Here is a 26,984-nt window from a genome sequence, read left to right on the forward strand (position 1 = left end):
AGGAACCGGCATTACTGATGAGATGCGCATAACAATATCGCGATTTAAATCGCCCAGCCCTAATTTTACACCTGGTTCACACCAGACGCCGAAGCAACGCGGAACGGAAAATCACGCGCGGCCCGGCGCCTGCCTGTTCACACCAGACGCGTATTCTCCGCGGCGGTCGACAAGCGCTTCTGCTCAGTTGTTGTTTATTCAGACCTATTTTTTACTTCATGGGTAAGTAAATAACCTCATAAAATGAATACACCATGTTTTTGTAACCAAGAAGTTTGTACACTTCTTTTATTAATCCGTTGTCGAGACACACACGTGTTTAGTTAATACTCGCGGTATTTTAATTTGAAAATTGCTTATATTTTGACAATTGACCGGATGTCTCGTGTTTCTTGGTGTGACTTCCTGCCGGAATGGACGCGGATCACTCGCGGCTCGCGCAAAAAATAGACCAGACGCCGAAACTGGCGCTTCACGGCGCGGGCCGGCCGCGGCGCCGCTGGTGTGAACGACACCATAGGTTAATATGGGCGCCGAAAGAAAGCGGCCTCCGTTCCGCGCCGCTTCGGCGTCCGGTGTGAATGAGGCCTTAATCAGAAACTAACTGATCTAGAAATGAACGTGCATCCCAGAAACTGTGTGAATGAGTGTGATGTTTTGTGTCCTATTATGTATACACTATGGTATGTATTTTATTATACAACCAACGGTCATTGTAATCTTACCTGTATCATGTCTCCTCATTTTATGACTCACGCTTTGATGTACATCACCTTCTCTTAGAATGCAGTGGGGATTTGTTATATCTATCTGAGTATTAATTAACAGAAAAAGAGGGCTTGAGACAGTGCTGTAAATCTTTCCCACAAAGGAAACTCCTGCCAGAAATTCCCTCTTTCTGATTGGTTTAAGACAGCCTGCAAGGCGTGCCTTTTGTTAAGCTTTAAAAGGCCGTTCCGTTAGCCCTGCCTTTCGCTCAGCGCTTCTCATCCTACAATCCCACTGGGGTCCAGGGCCCTGGGCACTGCCTGCCATGCTCTCATGCTACCAAAAAGGGAGACTGCAAAACTGCAAACCTACCATCACGTCCAACGATCAACTCCTTGCCTTCTCGGCACTTCACACAGCAAAATCCCCAGTGTTAAATCAACACTGCTCAGAGCAAATATGGTCCCACTCTACAGAGTGTTAAAGTAACACTAAAGCAGAGTTAAAGTTAATGACATAATTAAGTGATTAATTGAGTGATGATTGAACATTAGTGATGAACACCTGCAGTTAACAAGCAGAATCACTGAAGGAAAGAGAAACACAAGAACTACAACTGACTTCCATTCACAGTCACATTAAATCAACTGAAGAGACAAGAAGACATTAAGGCCTGGTTTCACAGACAGGGCTTAGACTAAGCCAGGATTAGACCATAGATCAATTAGGACATTTAAGTAATTTTTATAAACATGCTTAGAAAAAAACATTACCGATGTGCATCTTAAAACTAAAAAGGCACTGATATATTTTTAAGATCAGTCAGTGCAAGTTTATTTCAGTGGAAACAGCTCAGACTTACATTTTAGTCTAGGACTAGTCTTAAGCCCTGTCTGTGAAACCAGGGGTAAATCTGTGAAGATCTCAGCAGAGGAGGATTAAACAACTCCACAAACAGCATACAAGCTTCCCTTATTACTGACCAGACTGACTTTATTTCTGTCATATGTCTATGAACAGTTTGGCCACCATTATCACCATTATGGTGATCAGTGTTTCCTTTAGTTGGGCAGTTTAAATCTTGGCATTTTAAGTACAATTTTGGTCTTTGTAACAGTATTTACCAAAGCACATAATTTGTTACAAAGAATGCCAAAAACAAAGGTGTTTAACACATCATGCACAACCAAAAAAATAAAAACAGAGCTACACTATGTTTTAAGCCTGGAACACACCAAGCCGACGGTCGGCCGTCAGACAGTTTCCGTGCGTTGGCCGACTAAATCTTCTCAGTGTGTTCCGCACCGTCGGCTGAAATTGGTCCTCGTCGGCTTTGTAACGGCCGATTCGACATGTTGAATCGGCGTTGGGCCGTCGTGAAAGAGGGAACTCTGATTGGCTGTTCAGCTTAGTGAAGGAGGAAGTGCACGAGAATAATAGCAAAACAGCGAGCAAAGTCAAACGGTACAGATAGAAGGCTGTTCTAATGATATGCCATCTTACCTGAGTGTTCCTTGGCGCATATTTCAATATTAACACGAGAGGAGTGGAATAAAGAAAGTGTTTAGCAGGATTGATATTCAAAACGGTAAGCACACACTGCTTTGTTTACGGTTTGCGTATCTGCAGCCGGCAGCGTCGGTTTCCCTTTTTGAATGACGAATATAGACGAACATATCTGCAGAAATAGACGGTCGTCTCATTTACACGCAGGCGCAAAACGCGCTTTCTAGCTAACCGTCTGCTGTAGTTCTCTCGGTGTGTTCAAATGCACTTTTTACGCCGACGCGAGGTGACAAGACAGTCGGCTTTCATCAGCGCTAGTTCGTTGGCATCGGCTTGGTGTGTTCCAGGCTTTAGAAACACAGAGATATCACAATTTAGCACATTAATCTCAACAATGGTGGCAATATTTTTATATTTTTCACCATTGTTGAAATTCATATGCTGATTGTTGTTGATATCTGTGTGTCATAGTCAAGATATCTGAGTCAAGCAGGATTAAAATAAAATTGAATTAAATGTATTAAATTAACTCTCCTGGGAGTTTATATAGCTCCAGACTCAAGAGTGTTAAAGTTAATGAGATTATTTAGTGATTGATTGAGTGATGATTGAGCATTATTGAAAACACCTGATGTTAACAAGCAGAATCTCTTTTTTAAGTTACCATTATGGTGATCAGTGTTGGCTTTAGTTGGGCTCTTGACCTTAAATTATCGACTTTAGATTTTGTTCGGCTGCTGTACCTGAGTTATAACAGCCAGATGAACAAAGAGAAAAGCTGATCTGGTGGTTTTGGTTATGTTTTAACATAATCATTATTTCACAATCATTTAACCTGAATGAACCTAATACAAACAATGATCACCATAATGGTGACTTCAAATTATGGTTTTCTCCTTCAGTGATTCTGCTTGTTAATATAAAGTGTCTTCCATGTTGGCAATACAAAAAAAAAAGTTTTAAAGGGGTGGTGAAACACTCAGTTTCAGTCAATCTCATGTTAATCTTGAGTACCTATAGAGTAGTATTGCATCCTTCATATCTCCAAAAAGTCTTTAGTTTTATTATATTTATAAAAGAAAGATAGGCTGTACCGAGTCTTTCTGGAAAATACGAGCGGCTGGAGGCGTGCCGTGTAGGGATGTCCCGATCCGATCACGTGATCGGAAATCGGGCCCGATCACGTGTTTTCAGACTCGATCGGAATCAGACGTTACCTCCCGATCAGGACTCGGATATATATGTATATATATTCTCATTATTTTTTAACACATCTATAGTGGCACAGAGTTACGCCGATTTCACACTGCACGCGCGTAAGCAGCGCAGGAGCAGTGCGTATGGTGAGCAGGAGCAGGACACGCGCGTTTTGCTTTCACACTGGCAGTGTTTGTCACGCGCGGCTGAACCGCGGGTTGTGTACAGACAGAGTACTCTATAATGGATAAGTTGGCATTGCTTTTTTTCGTTTTCAAATACATTTAAGAGAAAAGACTTGTCAAGAAGCTTATTTTATTAATAATTTCATTTATATAACTTTTGGTTCATCTTTGTTTTTATTGTTATGGCAACAAGTTTGTTTTTGGAATTTTTTTTTTTTTTACATTGCTGTTGGTCATTTGATTGACTGTTTAAAACACAATATATCATAAATGCACTTTTTGGATAAAACTGCGGTGTATTTTGGCCATGATCAATCTATTGTCACTTTAATTCAGCAAAAGCGGCACAGCAAAATTAGACTCGGCGCCGAAACGATCGCGGCACTCCTGCTCTGCTCTACAACGCACTGCCGCGCCACCTCTGCGCTGTAAAGACTAGTTTAATCTGTTAACATGGGCGGCAAAAAAAATACACGCTGCACGCTCTGCTAACAGTGCAGTGTGAAACCGACGTAAGAGTTAGTCAGTGCAGTTCCTTAAAGCACATTACTGGCTTTGCAAACACTGTGGCACTTTTATTTTTTATTTGTTTACATGCCTACCGGGTATTTTAAGTTGAGGTGCTATTTGTTTATATATTAGACTTTTTTTATATTTACTGTTGCACTTAAGTCCAAAAGTGAAGAATTTATTTATTACTTGATTGTTCAAGCTACCTCACAGAAGTGCTCTGTTTGTTAACAGAGTTGTTGAATGTTAAAATAAGGTGAATTAAATAAAAAATAAGAAACATCCTGGATCTGTTTTTTCGCTCTTCTTTATTCTTTTATTATGTATTATAGAAGTATCGGATCGGGACTCGGTATCGGCAGATACTCAAAATCAAATGACTCGGACTCGGACTCGAGGGCAAAAAAACCTGATCGGGACATCCCTAGTGCCGTGTGAGCGGAGCTAAAGAATCACGAGCATACATACAGAACGCGTTTTTGCTTAGAAAAACGTGAGATGGGCAGTGAAATGGGGGAAAAACACAAGGTCTCAAGAGTTTTTTAAAAGTATAAATGATTTTAACTTGAGCGCAGTGTTTTTAGAACACCATGTCATGCGCGAGTTTTACAACATTTGTTTGGTTTACTCGTGGTTTATGAGGATATGAATTGGTTTATGGATTATTGTATGTGACTTAGCAGTAGCAAGCAGAACAGTTTTGCACATCAGACTAGTATTTTCATAGAAAAACAATGGAATAGTAGCGCATTTCAATGAAGAAGCGCGCTTTGTGTGAACAAAGGTTTATTATGAAATAATTTATTTATTTCAACATATTTTCACACTCTTTGTGTATTATTGTTTGGAGTGGTTTTACAATAAACAAACAGACACCTACAGTGGCCAGCTAAACAAATGTATTTAAACACACACACACACACACCATACATCGCATGCTCCATAGATACGTGATCATGTTGTACTTGCTGTGCTTACACGCCGATAGCTAACAAAACACAGACATTTGAAGCAGTTTTACTCACTGCCTGCGGTTCCAACGCACGACCGTGAACCTTTATCGTTGGGACTGCTCCATCCTTAAGCGTTAGACAATCTGCAAATCTGGCAAGTACTTCCCTAAAGCCGAGCACAGCGCTTTGATGGGCGTACTGCTTTCGCTCTCTCGCTCTGGTCTACGGGTGCGCACGCGCCCTTCCGGGAGAAGTGCCCTTAGTATGGCACTCCGCTCCCGCCTGTCCCTATTTGATGAGAGTGGTCATGTTTGCGAACCTCGGGGTGCAGGACCTGCTGCTGCTGAGGCAGCACGGAGAATGCAGACCTGGGGTTCGCAAATGGATCTCTCGGCGGGGTTGGAGACGGGCTCTGCCTTATCTCCTCTCTTTTCCTGCTTTCGCTCTCTCGCTCTGGTCTACGGGTGCGCACGCGCCCTTCCGGGAGAAGTGCCCTTAGGACCCATATATGAAAATTCCGCCGCATCTGACGTAACACATGCCCATACTCGAAAAAAACTTTCCGAAACTTGTGACAAACCAGGAGGAGTATTTTTGGCACAGAAATACTCCATCAAACGTACAACTTAATTTTTTTAACTTTGACCATGTTTAGCATGGGAATCCAACTCTTTAACAGTGTATAAAACTCAGTATGCATGAAATAGCATTTCACCCCCCCTTTAAAAAATTTTTTTGTAAATTTTACTCATTTTAATCAGTGCACTGTAGTCTTTTTAGTTATTTTGATCTTTCCCGATGTTGTGCACAGAAATGGACTGTGATCAGTTTAAACCTCAGCCTGATGCAGAACACACACCGAAGAAGGTAGAATGTGAACTTCTGCTTATCATGATTGTTATAATTATATTATTAATATTATTATGTTATGTTAAGATAAAACATTCTTAAAATAGCAGTTAATGTTCATATATTATTCATATTTGATGTGTTCTCATTTCTTTGTGTTATCGAAGTTATCGTGTCTAACTTTGATATGATACCTTGAAAAATAACGATATTCAACCATGTTCGATACCACAGGGAAAAAACTGCCATATAGGGGTTTTTTTTTTATTATTGTCTCATAATTGTTTGAAATATTGATTACACACAGCACAGGTAGGCTTTATTTGAAACTTTTTATAAAATTCTCAAAGAAAGACAAGTAAACAGTCAGTAATAAAATAAGAACAAATATACAAATTGCAAACAATAGCACAAATAAATACAATAGAATAAAGAGACAAATGAAAAAAATGTTTAGTTCCCTTTCAAGGGGGCTTGCGATGCGTCAATGATGCTTTGGGAACGCCTCCGCATGATTACGTCTGAAGCACGTACATCAACTAGTCCAATAGGAAGAATAAGCTTCACGGGCGGGTGACGTCATGACCAGGAAAGGATAAAAGCACATCCGGTGCAACCGGCGCTAGCTTTTGTGCCTCAGCAAATGCTCTATGTCAAAACTGTCTGTATATTTATTGTTTGTTTGTCACATATCTATTGAAAGTCATGGCGCAGCTATTCAAGGCGTGTGTTCCTCCCTGCAAAGCAAAAACTCCAGTGTTAAATTAACACTCCTGGGAGTGTATATGAGTCCACACTCAAGAGTGTAAAGTGTTAAAATATGAGTGTTAAATTAACACTCAAGAGTGTTCAAGTTAATGAGATCATTAAGTGATTAATTTGGTGATGATTGAGCATTATTGAAGACACCTGATGTTAACAAGCAGAATCACTGAAGGAGAAAATCTCAAATTGTAAGTTACCATTATAGTGATCAGTGTTTGCTTTAGTTGGGCTCTTGACCATTACGTTTTTACTTTAAGTTTTACTGTTGTTTGTCTGCTGTTATTGATTTATAACAGTTAAATTAACAAAGTAAAGTGTGATCTGATAGTGTTGGTTATGTTATGACATAATCATGTTATGATCTGAAAAATGAAACTTAATGAGATGCTGTAGAATCTGTGATTCTACAGCATATGATTTTCAGTATTTTTCATATAATCCCAACAAATTTCATAAACATTGTACTGATCAAAAGAATTTCAAATAAATTTATTTAGAAACACAGACATCAATAATCAGCCTGTGAATCTCAACAATGGTGACAATAATAAAGCATGTTGCAGTGGCTGCCACCAATCACAACTCATTAATGGCTCCCATCATGCATTGCGGTATGAATAAATTATGATCTGAATTGTCTATGTAATTTACTTTTCCTAATTGAATATTCTGCTCGTCACCATTGTTGAGATGCATAGATTGAATCTTGATGTCTGTGTGTGCCTAAAGTAATGATTTTTTTTTTTTTTTTCAAATCAACTTTTAAGAAATCCTTTGTATTATATCTAAAATCCTGGATATTTATGCAGAATCACAGTTATTCTGTGATCAACAACATAAATCTAAGTCAGAAAAAAGGATCTTAATGAGTTCAGTGATCAAGTTCAAATGATGAATGTCATAATATAACCAACACCATCAGATCACTATTGTTCTTCATTCATCTGTTAGTTATAACTCAGATACAACAGCCAAACAAAATCTAAAGTAAACATATAAGGGTCAAGAGCCCAACTAGAGCAAACACCCATCACCATAATGGTGGCTTACAATTTGAGATTCTCCTTCAGTGATTCTGCTTGTTATCATCAGGTGTCTTCAATAATGATCAATAATCACTCAATGAATCACTTAATTATCTCATTAACTTTAACACTCTTGAGTGTTAATTTAACACTCATATTTTAACACTTTACACTCTTGAGTGTGGACTCATATACACTCCCAGGAGTTTTAATTTAACACTGGAGTTTTTGCTGTGTGCCCTCATTTCCTTACGGGTGGGGATACACAGGGGGGGATCTTTGTGTAGTTTTTTGGTAGTGGAGCATGCTATGTCGCATGTCGGTCTTCGAGGGGGCTGACTGTCAGCATTGTGAGCGTCTCCCGCTCCGCATGCTCCGCTCCCGCCTGTCCCTATTTGATGAGAGTGGTCAGGTTTGCGAACCTCGGGGTACAGCTGCTGCTGCTGAGGCAGCACGGAGAATGCAGACCTGGGGTTCGCAAATGGATTTCTCGGCGGGGTTGGAGGCGGGCTCTGCCTTATCTTCTCCCTTACCCGAGGGATCCAGTGCTCTCTTGCCTTTGTCGGAAGCCCGACCTGCGGCTTCTTCCATCCGGGAAGAGAGCCCCATGCTTCAGTGCTCTAGCTCCGAGGATGTAGAGATGTACTGAGCGTGGCTGGTAGTGACACAAACACAAACACAAGAGAAGCATATGAGCTAGTGGAGGTGATAACTTGTGCTGTTGACAAATTAAAGATTGACTGGCCAGCAGAGAAAAAAGGCGCTCGTCCTAAAAGCAAGCTTGACGGGCGCTTTTTACAGTCTAATATATCATCTCCCTCACGAGCGCTTCCATTCTTTCCCAATCTGCATAGTGAGCTATGTAGATCGTGGAACAAACCATATTCATCACCTCTTTTCACTTCCTCAGGGGACTGTTCTGCCAACCCCGCCACCCTTGGTGCCTCGGGGCGCAGCGGTCTTCAGCGAGCTTTTGGCTCAACGTCAACTCAACGTTGCGTCAGTATGTTTCAGGGCACCGAAGGGACTGTTACATTAACACCAGAGGCCAGTCTCGAGAGAGTAGTACCCTTAGTAGATTTTCTAACAGAGTGGAAGAATCTGACGAAAATATCTTCTTGGGTCCTGCAGATAATAGAGAAGGGTTACAGAATCCAGTTTGGTTCTCATCCACCTCATTACAATGGGGTACTACCCACGTTAGTTCATCCCGAGCTGGCTCTGGTGATGGAGCAAGAAGTAGAGTCTAGCGAAAGGAGCTATTGAGCAGGTGTACTCGCCCGACAGAGAATCAGGGTTTTAAGAGCAGCACGTAATACACTAAAATAACAGCGATTTGAATCTATTGAGTACTCCTGCCCTGAGAGCAGCGCTAAGGCAGGAGATGTATCATTTTATCCATTGAAATATTGCAGAGATTTGAAGTTCTGTTCACGCATATCAATTTAACAGACAGCGAGGTAGCATTGGAAAAGTATGTTTTACACCAGTTACCCCATAATCAGATTTGTTGTGGTCGACTGATGAAACAGTCGAAATTAAAATGCGTATAATACAATATTTAGACAATGATTTTTAGTTCTGTGCATTTTAATGTTCGCTAATTATCTCAGTAAACGTTAGAGGATGTTGAATTTTAACAAAATATAATAGTAAATTCACTTACCGTGCAATAAATGCGTTCTCCCCTATTTTTTTACAGTCTATGGTTCTCCCACAAACAGCTGTCTTTTTTTTCCCGATTATTCCTCAATCCCTCCGCACCTCAAGTTCAAACATCTTAACCCCGCCCTTGCTTCAGTTTCATTGGTTGAAGCTTTAAACCAATCATTTTCCTTTCTGCCCTCAAAACATGTTTGAGTAAGTAAATCTCCCATCTGCTCACATTCGTGAGGTTTTATAGCCTGGACCTGGTTGCTGCCCCAGGTTCTCAGGTGCTTAATACTTAGTTTGCCGACAGTTTTACTACAGGCAATTGTAAGTCTGGCGTGTTGGGTATTCTCGTTCCCAAAGCATCGCGAGTTCCCTCGAAAGGGAACGTCTCAGGTTACGACTGTAACTCTAGTTCCCTGAGAAGGGAACGAGACGATGCGTCACCCTGCCATACTTCCTGCATCCCTGTGATCGACTTTGCTTCGGCTCTAGAAGCTGTCTAAAACCGGATGTGCTTTTATCCTTTCCTGGTCATGACGTCACCCGCCCTTGACGCTCATTCTTCCTATTGGACTAGTTGACATACATACGTACTTATGACGTAATCACGCGGAGACGTATTTGATATTTGCCGAAAGTTAAGGTCTTGGAATATTACAAGTAAACTTTCAACGAATGTACATTGTGAGTAAATATAAGATTACAACTAACATTAAAAATGCCCATAGAATTTGATTTCTGTGTCTTCTTTCAGTTGAAGCATTTGATGTCACTGATGAAGAACAGCTGTGAGTCTCTAAATAACACACAGGGAGAACATTTCACCAGGGAGAAGTTACTGGAGGTTAAAAACACACTGCATGATATATTCTCATAGTAGTTTGTGGACATGCACTTGCACAGTGGCTGAATGAAATTAATTTCACAGAACTTTTGCAATTCCTCCAATGATCTGCTGTCGGATGGGAACATCGCTGACGGCAAGACGCTGAGTCAGTTTCTGGACACGGTGGAGAACAGCATGCATCTGATCGGACCTCAGCTTAAAGAGCCTGTGACCAGGACGGAGACGCACAACACCTGTGAGACACAAACATTTACAGTTTACACATTATCTCATTGTGTTGATGAATGGAAATACTGTGTTTCAAATGTGCATAAAATGAAACCGATATTGAGTACTAGAAGAAGTACTGAAAGCAGTTGTTCTGTATGATCATGTGAATCACAGTTGCTGAGGTTGCAGTCACACGGAATCAGACTCCGCCCAGTGGGCGTGTCACTCTGAGCACAGACTCCGCCTTCTTCAACTCCAGCTGGGAAACAGTTGTAGGGAAATTATATCCAGGTACAAATACACACATGCACATATATGTACTTATGAAAGCATCAGTGCATTCAAGACCCGATGTAAATGTTGTTGTCTTTTAGGTTTTGCATTTGTGGCGCTGGTCAGTTTTAAAGATATGAACTCATCCAGCGATCAGTTTCACACGATGAGCAGAGAGAGATCAGACGATAGAAAGAGAAACATCACTTATCAGCTCAACTCGAAGGTGGTGACGGTCGTCGTCAGTAATCCAGAAACCAAACAGCTGTCTGAGCCGGTGACGATCATCTTTACACACGAGCAGGTGAAGAAGATAAACAGTTTAATAGATACAGATGAAGAACCAAATAAATGTGCATTCCCTGTTTGAAAATCCGGTTTTAGCTGGATTCTAGCTGGTTCACCATATTATGTTCCAAAAACCAGCATGACCACATTAAGCTGGTATGACCAGCAAGTAGCTGGTTTGTTTCTGGCCCAAGATGCTCCACCAGTCTTATTTTAGTATCAATGATTTATAATTATTAGGGGTGTGATGAAACACTTAGTTTGAGGATACACAATATTGGGTTCACGATAAAAAGACAAGATGATATTTTAACTTAACTTTATAATTATTTTTATGAAATCTTCAATGATGAAATATATGACTGAAAAAATAGTATTTTATTTGACTGAAAGACACAAAATATAAAATAATGCAGTAGCATTTTGAAACTTATCTAAGGATGTTTAAAAAATTTTTTGGTAATAGAGCTATTTGGATGAATAATTGAGTAATCTGATGTGTTTTGTGGAAATAAAACTAGACCTATGTGAACAATCTGTTCATTGACTACGAGAAAGAATTTGACAGTGTGGACAGGCAGACACTCTGGAAGCTTCTACGACATTATGGAGTACCCATAAAGATCACCGATATCATCCGGAACTCATACGACAGACTGTCCTGCAGAGTGATCCACGGCACACAAGCCACGGACAACTTCCAAGTGCGGACTGGCGTAAGACAGGGGTGCTTGCTTTCTCCTTTCCTGTTTCTGCTTACCATAGACTGGGTCATGAGGACATCAACAGCACAGAGAAGGAACGGTATTCAGTGGACCCTATGGAAACAGCTGGATGACCTTGACTTTGCCGATGACCTAGCACTTCTCTTGCACACCCAGCAACAGATGCAGGAGAAGACCAACACTGTGGCAGAGAACTCCTTACGCATTGGGGTGAACATCCACCTGTAATGACTGCGAGGATGAACCAAACACAGACCAGAAGATTAATTCAACCTTTCTGCTTCTCGCCGAATGAGGGGGGAAGACTTGTTCAGAACATCTCATGATCATCATCATCATTCTGGCTATTTAAAAGAGCCCCCCCAGCACTAACGAAATAATATATATAAACTTTATTACAGGCTCTAGCCCCAACAGCAGGACATACACCATACAAAAACAAACACAAAAAAAAAAAAAAAAAACAGTTACATAAACATATACAATACACCCTTTTTCACAAAAGTCTTAAAAGGCACTCATACCAATGCTTCCATAGATGTGATTGATATCGGACCGAGCTACACCTGGGGCTTGTGAGCCTTACTATAATATTGTTTTGTGACTCATCAAGTCGACACATAAACTTAAACATTAGGTTCCTCAAGAGGGCCTGTAAACAGCTTAGCCTCAAATCACAAAAAAGTGACTGTTAAAAAGCTGTGGTTGCCAGTTTTTTACCGTAAACTTTAGTTCAATGCCGTAAAACATAAATATTTATACCGTATTTTTTACGGTAAAGTACTGGCAACCAGCTGGCAGTTTTTCACCGTAATTTTTAGTTCGATGATGTAAAACTTTGCAAAATTAGTAAACATTTGCTACCGTATTTTTTACGGTAAGGTACGGTAAATGCAACGGTAAGTTTTTTTTTACAGTGTACTTCTAAAATCCGTACATTTAACAGTATATTAATGTAAAATTAGATGAAATGTCCCGTGAGAGCTATTACAGTTTTTCACTGTATATAGTAAGGGTACATACCGTTAAGGAATTAACAGTTTTTTTCCGTTGCTTTTTTACAGTTTTTTACTGTTAAAATTACGAACATTTTTTACAGTGTACTTGCACTGCTGCTCCTGGGCTTCTTCAGCAGTATCCTCAGACAATCATTATATGCTACCTGCAGTTTGCGCATGGTCTCCTTTTTGTAGTTGACCCATAATGGGGCTGCATACACAGGGGTACAGTAAGCACGAAACAAGTGCACTTTCACATCATCAGTGTCATGTTGAGAGAACGAGGAAGCAATAGCAGGTGCAATAAACTCTTTATTTAGCAACACTGATGAAACATACAAGGCAACAAACACTGGCGGGTGACGCAGGGACCTCGATGGTCAAACACGGGTGAGCCTGGGCTGGTGCTGAGTGAAGTGATGGTGATGGTGAATTCCGGCGTGAACGACGAACAGAACAGCGAACAGGAATCCAGGAACAAACACCACACGGTCACAGAACGGGAACAGGAACACAAGATCAGGACACCAGACAGCACAAGACATCAACAACGATCTGACAATGGAGAGGAGAAATGATTGCAGATTGATGAATGAGCGTGATTGCTCCGGCCACACCCACAGATCCACGCGACACACACACATACACAAATAACAAACGCACGAGACGAAAAGAAAGCAATGCATTCGAACCGTGACAATCAGTGCAGTAATGAAATTTCCTGACTAACATGTTCGCTTGGACATACAACATTCGTCTTTGCCTATAAATTTCAGCATCATCTTCCATCTTGTCAGTACTGATATGCCCAAGATATTTTGTACAGTTAGATACACAGATACATTTCCCTGACAGATAAAACATAGGGAAGTGCGACTTCTGATCTTCCTTAGTCCTACAAACCAACACAACACTCTTCTTTGCATTGTACTGTACATAAAACTCATCCCCATACTTGGAGCATATATCCAACAACTGCTGGAACCCAACAGTACTGGGGGACATAACAACTAAATCATCTGCGTACATCAGGTGGTTTAACAGAGTGTTCCCTATTACACAACCCGTCTTAATACATCCACAACTGCTTTGAGAGGTTGTCCATGTATAAGTTAAACAGGGCTGGAGACAGAAGTCCCCCCCCGCCGTACTCCATTGCTTACATTGAATGGTGATGATAGGCTATTTCCCCATTTAACCTGCATGCTTTGTTTTGCATACCAGTAAGCCAGTATACGTATGATGCATCCCGGCACACCCCTAAGCATAAGTTTAGTAAAAAGCTTATGATGATTTACTCTGTCAAATGCCTTGGACGCATCAATAAACCCAATAAACATTGTAGAGTCTTCTATAGGATTCAACAGCTTCTTTCAATGCATAGATACATAGATCAATACTGTGTTGAGACCAAATTGATTTTCCGTGGTGTAAATGAGCCAGATCTGAGAATGACTCAGTCTATCTAGGAGCATCTTTTCTAACACCTTTGAAAGAAAGCTAGCTAGAGCGATGGGTCTATAGTTGTCCAAAATCCCTATTTTCCCTGCCTTGTCCTTAATGACAGGCACTAATGTGGCGGTCAACATGATGTCTGGCAGTATACCGTGAGTCATCAGCCCTGTCAGGCAAATGGATAGAAGGGCTGACACTCTGGGGCTGGCTAACTTGAGATGCTCCGCAGTGATGTTATCTTTGCCACTAGCTTTGTTATCAGCTAGTTGCTCTATAGCATTATAGACCTCATTGGGAGTAAAGTGGATTACATCCTCATTTAACTCACCCACACAATAGGGCTCACTTTTAATGCAATTAAACAGAGTTGCATAGTGCTGCCTCCAAAGCTCTGCTATATTTTCTGCACCAGATACACCTTCGATATGGTAAGGCAATATTGTCTTGGCCCTATTTGTACCTTTCACCTCCTTCCAAAACTCAGTGACATTGTTGCCAATCAAGTTTTCAGCCATAGAGTGAGCTCTTAAGGCTTCCTCATGCTTTCCAACAAAGCGCACTGCATATTTATATCTAGCCCTGGTAAGTTTTTTTGTGTTCTAACTCTGGCCCCTGTCTGGGTTTACCAGCTATAACCCATGACCTATGAGCCGTCTTAGCAGCTTCATGGTGGTCAACTACATACTTATTCCAGCCAGGTTTGATATTCTTAGCCTTTCTGGGGTGTGTGTGTAGAGGACGACTGGCATCATGTATAGCCCTCACTATACCATTGTACATTTCATATAGGTCATTACAGTGAGTGACATCATCACAATTAATATTTGAACATAAAATAGCACCCATGGGTAACTGTACTTCCCTTAGGAGACCATCTGACCTCCCACAATAGTACAATACATCCTCTCTATTTAGTTTATCCCAATCCACTTTGACCATGTTGGCGCCATCTTCTGTCGAACTACTGCAGTCTGGTAAGCTATCAACATTTATAATCATAGAGACAGGTAAGTGATCAGTTGTAGTCAACTCATACAGAATTTCAACTTTTTCCAGATTTTCATGAGCATCGGCTGTACAGATTACATGATCCAGCCAAGATGTCGTGTTCCATGCTTCACTGACGTAAGTATAACTACCAGCAGGTAGAAAATTCATACTGGAGAGAACCAGTTTACTATCCTGACAAAACTGTAACAAGTGCTGACCAAAGAGAGATTTGTCATCAGAAATGTCTGCATTCAAATCACCCATCACAAATATATTTGCAGATGTACATTCCCTAATATAAGAGTTCAAAAAGGCCAATCTATTCATAAATTCATCTTCATTTTTATAGCAGTCATATGGGGTATAAACATTTAAAATAATAAAAACATTCATAGAATGCACAACTTTAATTGCAATGCACAAGTCCACCTCTAATCTGATAATACTGATCATTGGATCATATTTCTTGCGCCACAAAATGGCCACACCTCCAGGCATTCTACCACGCACCAATTTGGTGCTTAAATCTGTTGTGGATTCTCCTGCTCCATGAAAATCACTGTGGACAGAATTGAGTTTATCAAGGTCCTGTTTGGCTAAAAATGTCTCTCACAGGCAGATAATGTCTGTGGTCTCCAGTAGCTGGCCAACCACAATCCGATGTGCTCTGTCTCCAGCACTCTGTCCTAGGCACAAGCCTCGTGAGTTGTATGACACCACTCTGAGCACCATCACTGTTGCTAGTACTAGGCATCAGGTACCCCTGATCCCCTTACAGGCACGTTCAACACTGATATTGGCACAGCTATAGATTTAGGTTTGCGTGCCTCATAGAATCGCCGCACGAAAGTGCCTTCCGGCCACAGCTCTGGATTATACATTTCTTCTACTTCTTTGCACTCTGCAGTTATTTAAAAAAAACTGAACCGACTTTGCACAGCTTCTATCTTTTGGCAGGTTACATTACGCCCAAGTTTATCTCTCATATAGTTAGTCAAAGTCTCAGAATCCAAATCAGGTGAGAATTTTGTCACAAATACACTCACCAGTTTGGATTTTATGACTCAGATGTCTCCACCTGTACCAGTTCCAACAATGCCAGCAGTTTTCGTCCCTTTGTGAGGATTCAGGCAAGGTTTGGGCTTTACTGAAGCATTTTCAAGGACCTGTTTCCTGCGGTTGTTGCTCCTCTTGCCCTGGACCAGGTTCCAGGGTGGGGTAGCTGCCATGTCACTCCACTTCACATGAGAGTCTTCCTTTGCAGCACTGGTTAGCCTGCCCAGGCCTAAGGCAGAATTCTCCATCTGGCTTGAATCTCCTTCGCTGGTCTGACCCTCCATGTCATCCTGGGTCTTCTCCCAGGCTTGGGGAGTGGACACTCTCTGAGTCATTGCATGTTTGTTGGTTTGGAGAACAAGCCCTCTCCTCAGATTTGTTCTAGGCTGCTCAATAGCACTCAAACGTTGGTTTATGTCCATAGTGATAATCCGCAGATCATTACAGGTATTTGTCTGCAGAGAAACAGCCTGTTTCATAGTTGTAATATCCACATTTAGTTGTTCAATCTTACCAAGCAGACAAGACAAGGAAGTTCATCAAGATGGAGAGAAACAAACCGAGGAACATTTTCACCAGCTTCATTAAGGAGCTTAAGGCAACTCCTGGTGTTCTTTAAGTCTTTTTGAGGCCCAGTGTGAGCCACAAGCTTGCGAGTAGAGTCTGGACACAGTTCAAAAAGCAGTTTAGTGGAGTTTACAATCCATTCTGATCCAAAATGGTCCACAGCCATCAAAACAATCTCATCCTGCTTCACAGTTTTGAGCTTGACAAACAAAAAGTTCAAATACTCACCTTCCACAATCACTTGCCCTGTATCTGTGCGGTAGACTTCGGGTTTTGTTCAAATTTTGCTCCTGCCTGTAGCAACTCCACATACTGTGGCAGCCATCTTGGAAAAAATCTTCCAATCAATTAATGAATGGACAATGCTAGATTTGTTGCCAAAGGAGACCAAGATCCAATGAGAGATGAACAAAACAGCTTTCAGCAGGAACTATCCATGACCTCAGATTGAAATGTCTTTACTGTCACAAACTTTACACACCAAGAGAATTTACATACATAAAACTCATCCCAGAACAATTCTTGACTGACCTATAATCAAACATCGTTCAACTACATAATTCTTTGTTGTCTACAACCTATGTGTCTATACTTTTAATACTTTATGTATATGTGTGTTTAGATCCCATACAGGTACAAGTCAGGAAAATCGTTAGATATTAGATGTGTGAATGAAAGTGTGTACTGTTTCATATCAATGCTATCTTACGAACACAACTAGCAAGATGGCTGGAATTAAATCTGTGTAAAATGTTTCATATTCTGATAATTAGAAATCATGCCTAAACTGTTGCATCTGGTCTCTAATTAAAGCTAGAGAACCGACACCCCCAGGGAAGACATGATTTACGACTTTGAAAACAAAGCAGCAGTCAGAACTCCCATTTGTAGGCGTAACAAACCTTTTTTTTGTTTTAAAAAAAACCCTTTAAAAACCCAGCTCAGAGCGTTAGTTAAGTTGGGCAGAAGTTGAGCAGAACAAAAAGACGGGGGCAGAACAAAGATGAAGAAGAGCAGACGATGGTTATAGCCTAACCATGTAACAGACGACCAGACCAACCCAAATTAAGATCAGATGGGTTAGATTCATTTCCAGTCATCTAACTACTTTCCGTATCCCATTTTCTTTCTTTCTCCGATCGAAAGTTGGTGTTATTCTTCTTTTCCGATTGAAAGTCTCGGTTTTAAGTTAAGTTTTGCTGCAAAGTTTCGGTCCACGATTCCCGACAGGGGGAGGGTGTTGTGAGTTTTGAGCCAGCTTTTTCTTCAGCTCTGACTTCGCGTGCAGCCGTGCACGAGCACAAAACCTCACAACACCCTCCCCCTGTCGGTGATTGGTTGGAACACTATTTGTTTTGGTTTTGAGTGTTTGGCTAAACCATTTGTTTTTGTGTGCAGATCTCAGAGCCTAGGCTGCCTAGAGAGACGCGTTTTTTGACGGCATGCTTATGGGGTGGGCAGCTAGCGGATCCTTAGGAAAGATTTGATGAATTTTTTTAATTTATTGAAGGATAGCCTCTTGAGATGCAACATCTCATTTTCAAGAGGGTCCTATATGAATGTGATAAAAATATTTTTGGGCCTGAAATCACTGATACCACCTTTAATTATTGATCATAATCCGTTATGAATAATAATTAATTATATTTATACGGGCGTATAAACGCTACACACCCATCAAGCTGGAAGACGAAGCGCTGGAGGAGGTGGAGAGTTTCACCTACCTTGGCAGCATCTTTGACAAGCAGGGAGTTACCGATGCAGATGTATGAGTGCGTATCGGCAAGGCAAGAACAGCTTTCCAGCGAAGAAGAAGAAGGGATGGAACTCCAATGCCCTGACCATCCACACCAAGATCAAACTCTTCAATACCATCGTGAAGCGAATACTCGTATATTGAGCAGAAACATGGAGAACAACAGCCTCAACCATGAAGAGAATCCAGACGTTCATCAACACCTGCCTCAGGTGAATACTACGAATCAGAGGGCCAGTTACCATCAGTAACAGGGAACTGTGGGAGAGAACCAGACAGCAGCCTGTAGAGAAAGAAATCCTCCACAGAAGATGGCGCTGGATTGGCCATACCCTCCAGAAACCTCCTAACAGCATCACCAGACAGGCGCTCACCTGGAACCCTCAAGGCAAGAGTAAAAGAGGCCGCCCCTGAAACACCTGACGACGAGACTTGGAGGCAGAATCCAAGAAAATGGGACTATCATGGGGACAACTGGAGAGACTGGCCCAAGACCGGAACTGTTGGAGAGCTCTTGTTGACGGCCTATGTCCCAAACAGGACTAGAGGCAAATGAGGATGATGTGAACAATAGCCTTTAGAATTACTTAAATTACATTATAACATATAATAACAATGAGGCATTTGGTTCAAATAAAGTGTCAAATGCAAGTAATTATATAGTTTTATTTGCACATTTGCTGTGTCACTGTTACTGACTGGACAAACGTAGCATGTGACCTGTTTACATAAAGCTGAGACTTTGCTTCATGTCATGCTCTGTCTTGTCTATCAGTGCTTTGTCCGTGTCCTCTTTGCTCTGCTTTTCAACTTGACAAGAAATATTGTCATGTTTTAATATCACAAGATCTCGTGGCACTTTTCAGGCAGGTGTTTACTAATTCCTCATTTCCTAAACTCTTCTTCTCCCTTCTTCAGGAGAGGGCGGAGTCTGAGGGTGTGGCTTATTCCTGTGTGTTCTGGAATGAGACAGTGGGGGCGTGGTCTGGGAAGGGCTGTGAGAAGGTGCGGTCTAATGACACTCATACAATGTGTTCCTACTCTCATCTCAGTAGTTTCGCTCTGCTCATGGCCCTCTACCCTGTCCAGGTACATGTGTGACATATTGCAGATTTGAGACTAAATTATGATGATATTAACACGTCCGTTTGCTCTTCCTTTCCTCCAGGACACGTTTGAGCTGGTGTTGATCACGCGTGTGGGTTTAGTTCTGTCTCTGCTCTGTTTATTTCTCTGTATCCTGACGTTTCGGTTCTGTCGCTCCATCCAAGGGATCCGAAACAGCATTCATCTTCATCTGAGCGTGTGCCTCTTCATCGCAGACCTCGTCTTCCTCTGCGGGATCTCCAGCACTCACAATCAGGTGTGTTCGAATGAGAAAACAAGTGTTGGTCGTGAAGGAATTATTTGAAATGTGATTTGTCTGTTGCTCAAATGGGCCTCATGTCAGAACTGTTCTTTCCTTTTAAAATGCTTATAACCGGATGTCCCTGTGCTCCATATTCCATATTACTTTACAACTGTAATTCACTGCAGTGCAGTGGCAGGACACTTGGCAGGACACTTTGTTTGGACTCTGATATGATAGTATATTCATTTTTACAGTGTAGAAACAGCAGTGAATCAAGATAAATCAAAGTTCCTAAATCAAAAACTGCATCCTCTCTTGGCGAAAGGCTCCATAGAAGTTGTACATCTTCATGTGAGAGAGGCAGGTTTCTTAGCTGGTCCTTTATTGTGCCCAAAAAAGACTGGGGGCTGCATCCAGTTTTGGATCCACATGACCTTATTTGTACTCTGAGGACATACAGATTCAAGATGCTTACGCTCAAACTCAAATTGTCTCAAATTCAATCCAAGGATTGGTTTGTGACAATAGACCTAAAGAACACTTATTTCCAGATGAGATTTGGCAAGAACACAATACATTTCTCATGTTTATTTTCAGGGGTGAAGCTTCCCAGTATCGAGTGCTTCCTTTCAGCCTAGCGTTGACAACCTAGTGCACTGATCCTGTTCTGGCTCTTCTGGGACTCCAGGGAATTCGTGTGCTCAAATATAAAGATGTATGGTTGATTTTATCCCAGTTGAAATAGCTAGCAGCATGACATTGAGATGTTGTGTGTGCTCATATGAAGTGTTTGGGGCTCAGGTTGAACCTAAAGAAGTTTTTTTCCAATCTCCCTCTCAGAGAAACCTTTTCTATGAGTTGTTTGGGACTCTACAATGATGGAGTCATGTTTGTCTCCTGCACGTGTAGACTCTATCTTAACCCCCTGAGGTCGACGGTATCGCCGGCGATACCAGCTCGCTTTTTTTTATCAGTGTAAAAGAAACTCATAAATACTCTGTTGACTTTGATTTTCCATAGGAGTTTCATACATCAATCGATTCTGTTAAGTGTGTATTATTTTTGTGTATACTCACAATAAAAACAAAGTGTGGTGCTTTTCGCCAAATAAAGAAAAATAAACACGAAGCAAGTTCTGCCTTCTCTCTGTCTGTGAAGTCCATTCTGAAACGCGTCCGAAAATGAACCATAACTCAGCGAATACTTCTCACACAGACACGTGAGATATGTCTTTATGAAGCTTGAAATCTATTGTAATTTATATAAAAAACAAATGTTTTCAACTCATGTAATCCGTTTGAAAGCAAGGAGAGGTACCGTTTTTCCTTCTCCCTTCATTATCTCTAAATGAGCTGCGGCCGCCCCGCCCCCGGCGCGATTCACATGGTAAATAGTTTAGGTGATCTAGTATGCAGCGCACCCGCCCCCCGATCAATGCCATAAAAACACAGTTTCTTCATCAGACTTACTGATAGTTCATCGCGTTTTGAGTATGGCACACATATATGGCTTAATATATATTTTTTATAACCTGTGATAGTTTTTTCAGGATTCTTTATTTTGCTCACATTTGATTTACTTGTAGCCCGCATATAAACGGGGCACAGGAATTTACTGTGAGATACCTGCCTTTACTTTTGTTTATCGCTCACAATTGCTTTGTTTATAGCCAGTGTTGGGAACGTTACTTTAAAAAAGTAATGAGTTATAGTTACTCACTACTTGTTCCAAAAAGTAACTGAGTTAGTAACTGAATTACTCTATAATAAAAGTAACTCGTTACCAGGGAAAGTAACTATTTGCGTTACTCTAAAAAAAAAAAAAAAAGTTGCTATATGTCAAAGAATTTGTTAAAAAAGAGTTCAAATGAGTAGAACATACGTTTGTACATAACTTTCAATATTTATTGCACGTCGACAGACAGCAAGAGGTTTATCCTGCACTTCAAGCATTATCTTTGTAAGAAAAGTAAACAGTTACACCATATAAAGTGCATTTAACTCTAGCAAATTAAATCAACCTCTCTCAACTTTTTATTAAAAGTTTTATTAATAAAGTAAAGGCATAGGACCAGTTTATTTGTAGTGCACTGACAATAGTTGTATATAATTAGTTTATTAATTAAATTAATAAAAAGACAAAAAAGACCTTGAGATATGTTCGGTAATTGTACCTAAATGAATTGAAAATTTATTTGCTACATTTCAGATTAATAAAGGCTATTTGTTTTCCTTAAAATTTTAATTAGCAGTAACTTAAACACTTTGCAGTTTGAATGTCCTGTATAAACAAAATTACGGAGTATGCTTTTGTTTCCACTGTTCGATCGCGTCCGCGCCTCACACACACACACACACACGCACGCACACACGCACGCACGCACGCACGCACGCATGCACACGCACACAAATGTAAACACTTTTCGATCGCGCCCGCGCCTCTCTCTCTCTCTCTCTCTCTCTCTCTCTCTCTCTCTCTCACACACACACACCCACACCGACACATTCCAGCATTCCAAACCTTTGACCTCAATGAATTTGAAGTAGTGCTTATATCTCCACCTTGAAAATGCCACCTTTTCATCGGATTGCTCCTGACTCGCCATCTCTGCTGCTTCATTGAATCTCTGTTGTGTGTGTGTGGCGCGTGTGCTGGCATGTGTGTAAAAACACTGGCTCTGATTGGCTACCATGAAACACATGACATGGCCTTAGCCAATCATAATCGCTTACCTCGTTATTTACCCACCTCCTCACTAGCTGTGCGTGTGCGAGCCAGTGGTGCGTTCGGATTACACAGTTTATTCAATCAATGCATAGTAACGCACCGCATTTAACGCCCAGTAATGTTAACGGCGTTGTAACGACGTGAAAAGTAATTAGTTAGATTACCCCGTTACTGGAAAAATAACGTCGTTACCTAACGCCGTTCTTTTAAACGGCGTTATTCCAAACACTGCGACTGATTAATTTATTTTGCTCACATTTGATTTGCTTAGAGCAAATTTAGAACATTTAGTTCCTCCACATAGAGGAATTACAATAAAACAGATTGAAAAACAAAACCTTTGAATCTCCTCTTCTTTGTTCAGGCACTTGATGGCCCATTAGCCACTGGAAGAGTGTATGTCACACCCCTGGTCTGAATCTCATTAATATTGATGGGCTACCCCTCCCATGCATAAACCTCTTCTGACAAAAAAACTGTTTTAGAAAGTTCAAATCAATGTACTGTTTTATGAGAACGATTAGGCAGGATGATTTTCACATCATTTTGAAGCCAGAACTCGAAGCTACAAAATCCATTAGTCAAAAGTCTTATTTACACATATTTAGTATGTGTTTTGTGGTCTTATTTCTGCAACTTTCATTTTAATTTTTTCCAATAACCACGCATAAACATTATTCTCTTAAAAATTCAAACATATACATGCATGTTGATCAGATATTTTGGTAGCCCTGTTTGTGCTATATAGAGTGAATTTACACCTTTGCCATTAACATGTTTATAAATAACTGAAAAAAGCACAAATGTCAGAGCATGTCAGAACACCTCCAGGGCCCAGAAAACAGCTCAGACTCCAGAGGGTTAACAATGAAGGCATTAGGCTAGATACAGTTAAGTTTCATGGTGACAGCAGCCAGCGTCATTCCTTTGGGTCTGCTGCACATGAGGCCATACCAGTTCTGGCTCAAGGACAAGGGCTTTCGTCTTCTTAACCATCCTTCCAGAGTAATAATGGTTACGCACAGAGAACTTTGTCCAGAGAAAGAGACATTGGTTTCTAAACCAGGGCCCCATCCTCAGGGCGTGTTGTTGTTGCAAGACTCTAACGACAGATGCTTCCCTCAGGGGGATATCATGTGTTAGTCCGCAGTTACAACACTACGGTAGTTTCTTACATAGGGTGAGCTACGTTTGCATCTTTTTTTCCTGACAGGCGCAGCAGATCCGGTTCTGAGCAGAGACTGAATACTGAATTTCCCTCCCTGAGAGCCGTTTAGATTCTGGGACATGTAAACCTGGGGGCAGACATCCTGTTGAGGCAGGGACTGAGGCCCGGGGAATGGCAACTCCATCCAAAAGTGGTGGTGGTGTCGGTATGAGGGAAATACGGCAGAGTGGAAGTGGATCTGTTTGCATCCAAGGAGTTAACCCACTGTTCCCCTGACGGCAAAGCTTATCAGTCAGCTGTGAGTTCCTTCTTGGGACCTATCTCTTGTCCTGGGAGGGCAATAACAGAAGCTCCATTTGCTCCTGGAAAGGTCTATTTTATACCCCAGGCCAGACTATATCACTAAGGTGTCTTCTCCAAATAGTCAGCCTATAGTTTTGAAAGCTTTCTTTCCTCTGCCTCATGAATAGTGAAGCAATAAACTCTTCACCTGCTATGTCCGGTGAGTTTTTATGTCCACCGTTCGGACCAGTGGTTGAAATCCTCTCAGCTCTTAGTCTATTTCAGTTGCTGCAATAAGGGAAATGTGGTCACTAAACAGCAAATTGGATCACTGATGCCATTGCCCTCTCTTATGAGGTGTGCTGTATGGCTTCGGCTTTAGGGTGTAAAGCCCGGGACACACCAAACTGACGCCAAAGAACAAGCACTGATGGAAGCCGACTGTGGTATTGCCTTGCATCGCCTGCGTCAGGGGGAAAAGCTGCACTTGAACACACCGAGAGAACTACAGCCGACTGTCAGCTAGAATGCGTGTTAACTGCGCCTGCGTGTAAATGAGACAACTGTCTATTTCTGCAGATATATTCGTCTATATTCGTCATTCAAAAAGGGAAACTGACGCTGCAGGCTGCAGATACACAAACCTAAACAAAGCAGTGTGTGCTTACCGTTTTGAATATCAATCCTGCTAAACACTTTCTTTATTCCACTCCGCTCATGTTAACATTGAAATATTCGCCAAGGAACACTCAGGTAAGATGACGTAATATTAGAACAGCCTTCTGTCTGTACCGTTTCGACTTTTTTGCTCGCTGTTTTACTATTATTCTCGTGCACTGACTCATTCACTAAGAGCCAATCAGAGTTCCCTCCTTGAGGGAATCCGCCGATAAAAAACCCGACGAGGACCAATTTCTGTCAACGGTGCGGAACACACTGAGAAAACTTAGTCGGCCAACGCACAAAAACTACCTTGGTGTGTCCTTGGGCTTTAGGGTTCACTCTACTGGGAGAGCGGCATCTTCTAAGGCTCTTGCCAAGGGTCTGTGTTGCAGCAGGATGGTCATCATCATACATGTTTTTCAAATGTTAGGTTAGCTTGGACACTGATTCAACACCAGGGGGCGCATTACAGAAAGATCCTAACTTTACAATCCCATCTTATCTGTTTGCTAACCATGGCAATTTCAGTTAGGACCTCACTTAGGACAGAAGCTATTACAAAAGGACTTTCTTAAGTTTCTTAAGTTTTAAGTTTAAATCTTTAGTTTTAAGTTTAAAGATTTGAGTTTAAATCTTATCTTAACTACAGATAGGAAAAGGGTAATACAGAAGCATCCTAACTCCACAAAAAAATCCTAAAACTGTCTTAACTTTAGGACAACCCCAATGGTGTCCTAACTTCAAAATTATTTGAAAGCCAGCTATAAAAATCACACAATAATAGCCCTATCTGAGAATGGCATCACATGTATTAATGATACAAGAGATGTTTGATGGTGGAAAGACTTTGTGAACACCCAAATGATGTGCTGCACTTTGACGACAAAACTCCGACAAATAATTACAGACTCCTATGAAATAAAAAGATTAGGCTTTGCCCTTTTCTCAAGCTTATCATTTCACTTAATGAAAAGCACCACTTATTTTGTTTACCACCAGTTTTTCCATTTCACTTCATACCAGCTCTTTGCGTGTCGTTGGTTGCCTGGTAACAGACCAGAGAGTTGATTACCGAACTCAATGGAGGGGTTTAAACTACAGATAAGATAAGATTTTGTAAGATAGGATAAGAACTCTAAATCAACTTAAGATTTGCTTCTGTAATATGAATTTGTGAAAAATCCTAAATTAACTTGTCAGATCTTAACTTAAGACTTAAGAAAGAACGTTTCTGTAATACGCCCCACAGGATCTCAGGTTCTTCAGGGATGATCCAGGTCGTTCTGCCTTCAGAATTTGGCTGAGCCAAAGTTAACAACCTAGCATGGTGGTGTGGGTATTATCATTCCCATAGTGTCAACACCATGGCACAGTGTCAAAGTTCCCATCTGAAAGGGAACATCTCAGGTTACATATGTAATGTACTAACACAATTTCTACAGAACCCCTATCCTCCCCCCTTGCCCTTAACTAATTTGGCCCCTGCCCATGCGGAGGTCTTCGCACACCACTTCAGACAGACTAACTGGTGTTAGTTAATTGCTAATAACACTGGCTTATTTACAGTTTTTACCAACTGCTTACACACAAAATCTTTTCATGTCACACGATTTTTGAAACCTCTCACTCAAAGTGCAAAACTACATGCCAAATCTTCAAAACCATAAGCTATTTCTCAGCCTTTGACTCAGTTTTCAATTGCATAAAACACTTTTTGCAAAACACTACACACAATTCTCTACCTAAAACACAAAGATCTATCAGGAAGTGACTTGCTTTCCTTTTCCAAACACAACCAATCAAAATGCTACACTTATTCACCAGGTCACACAGACACACTCCTCACATGTGCAAACACTAATTGCTTAACTGATCACTAACCAATCACTGCTTTACTGTAGTATAGGCCTAAATAGGTCAAAGGTCAGATGATCTGTTTTGAACAATGGATTCCTGGGACCCCACCGGGACCCAACCAATCAAACCTCCACAAAATTTAGTCATTTGTGCACATCATAGTAGCAGTTTCTCATTCCTTCCAACAAATTGCAAATGCTTTTGGACATGCATCAATTGCTTTCATACAACTCTCTGCTGTTTTATAACATTATCATTTGCTTATGTCATGTCAGTCAAAATAACCTATACTTGTGAATGCCGAATAGTCATTCCATATAAAACTAATAGTCCTCGTTTCATTGCTTGAGTCATTACATACAAAAATGTTGAACTAGTTGTCAAAATCTGTCAAGCAAATTTTACGCATTTTTTAAAATG

General features: G+C 41.0%; 1 protein-coding gene across 3 annotated transcripts in view; it reads left to right on the top strand.

Annotated features, from left to right (window-relative positions):
* The window catches only part of LOC311286311 (uncharacterized protein), a 133,247-nt gene that overhangs the window by 93,874 nt on the left and 12,389 nt on the right, over positions 1–26,984 (top strand). For all 3 annotated transcript variants that reach the window (XM_084402454.1, XM_084402453.1, XM_084402455.1), the window contains 7 exons: positions 5,871–5,926; positions 10,106–10,195; positions 10,280–10,433; positions 10,583–10,699; positions 10,783–10,985; positions 19,435–19,605; positions 19,685–19,879. In XM_084402454.1, coding sequence (XP_084258580.1) covers positions 5,871–5,926; positions 10,106–10,195; positions 10,280–10,433; positions 10,583–10,699; positions 10,783–10,985; positions 19,435–19,605; positions 19,685–19,879 — 986 coding nt within the window. The remainder of the gene's footprint in view (positions 1–5,870; positions 5,927–10,105; positions 10,196–10,279; positions 10,434–10,582; positions 10,700–10,782; positions 10,986–19,434; positions 19,606–19,684; positions 19,880–26,984) is intronic.

The sequence above is a fragment of the Rutilus rutilus genome (assembly GCF_951802725.1).
Source record: "Rutilus rutilus genome assembly, chromosome: 2".
NCBI classification, from domain to species: domain Eukaryota; kingdom Metazoa; phylum Chordata; class Actinopteri; order Cypriniformes; family Leuciscidae; genus Rutilus; species Rutilus rutilus.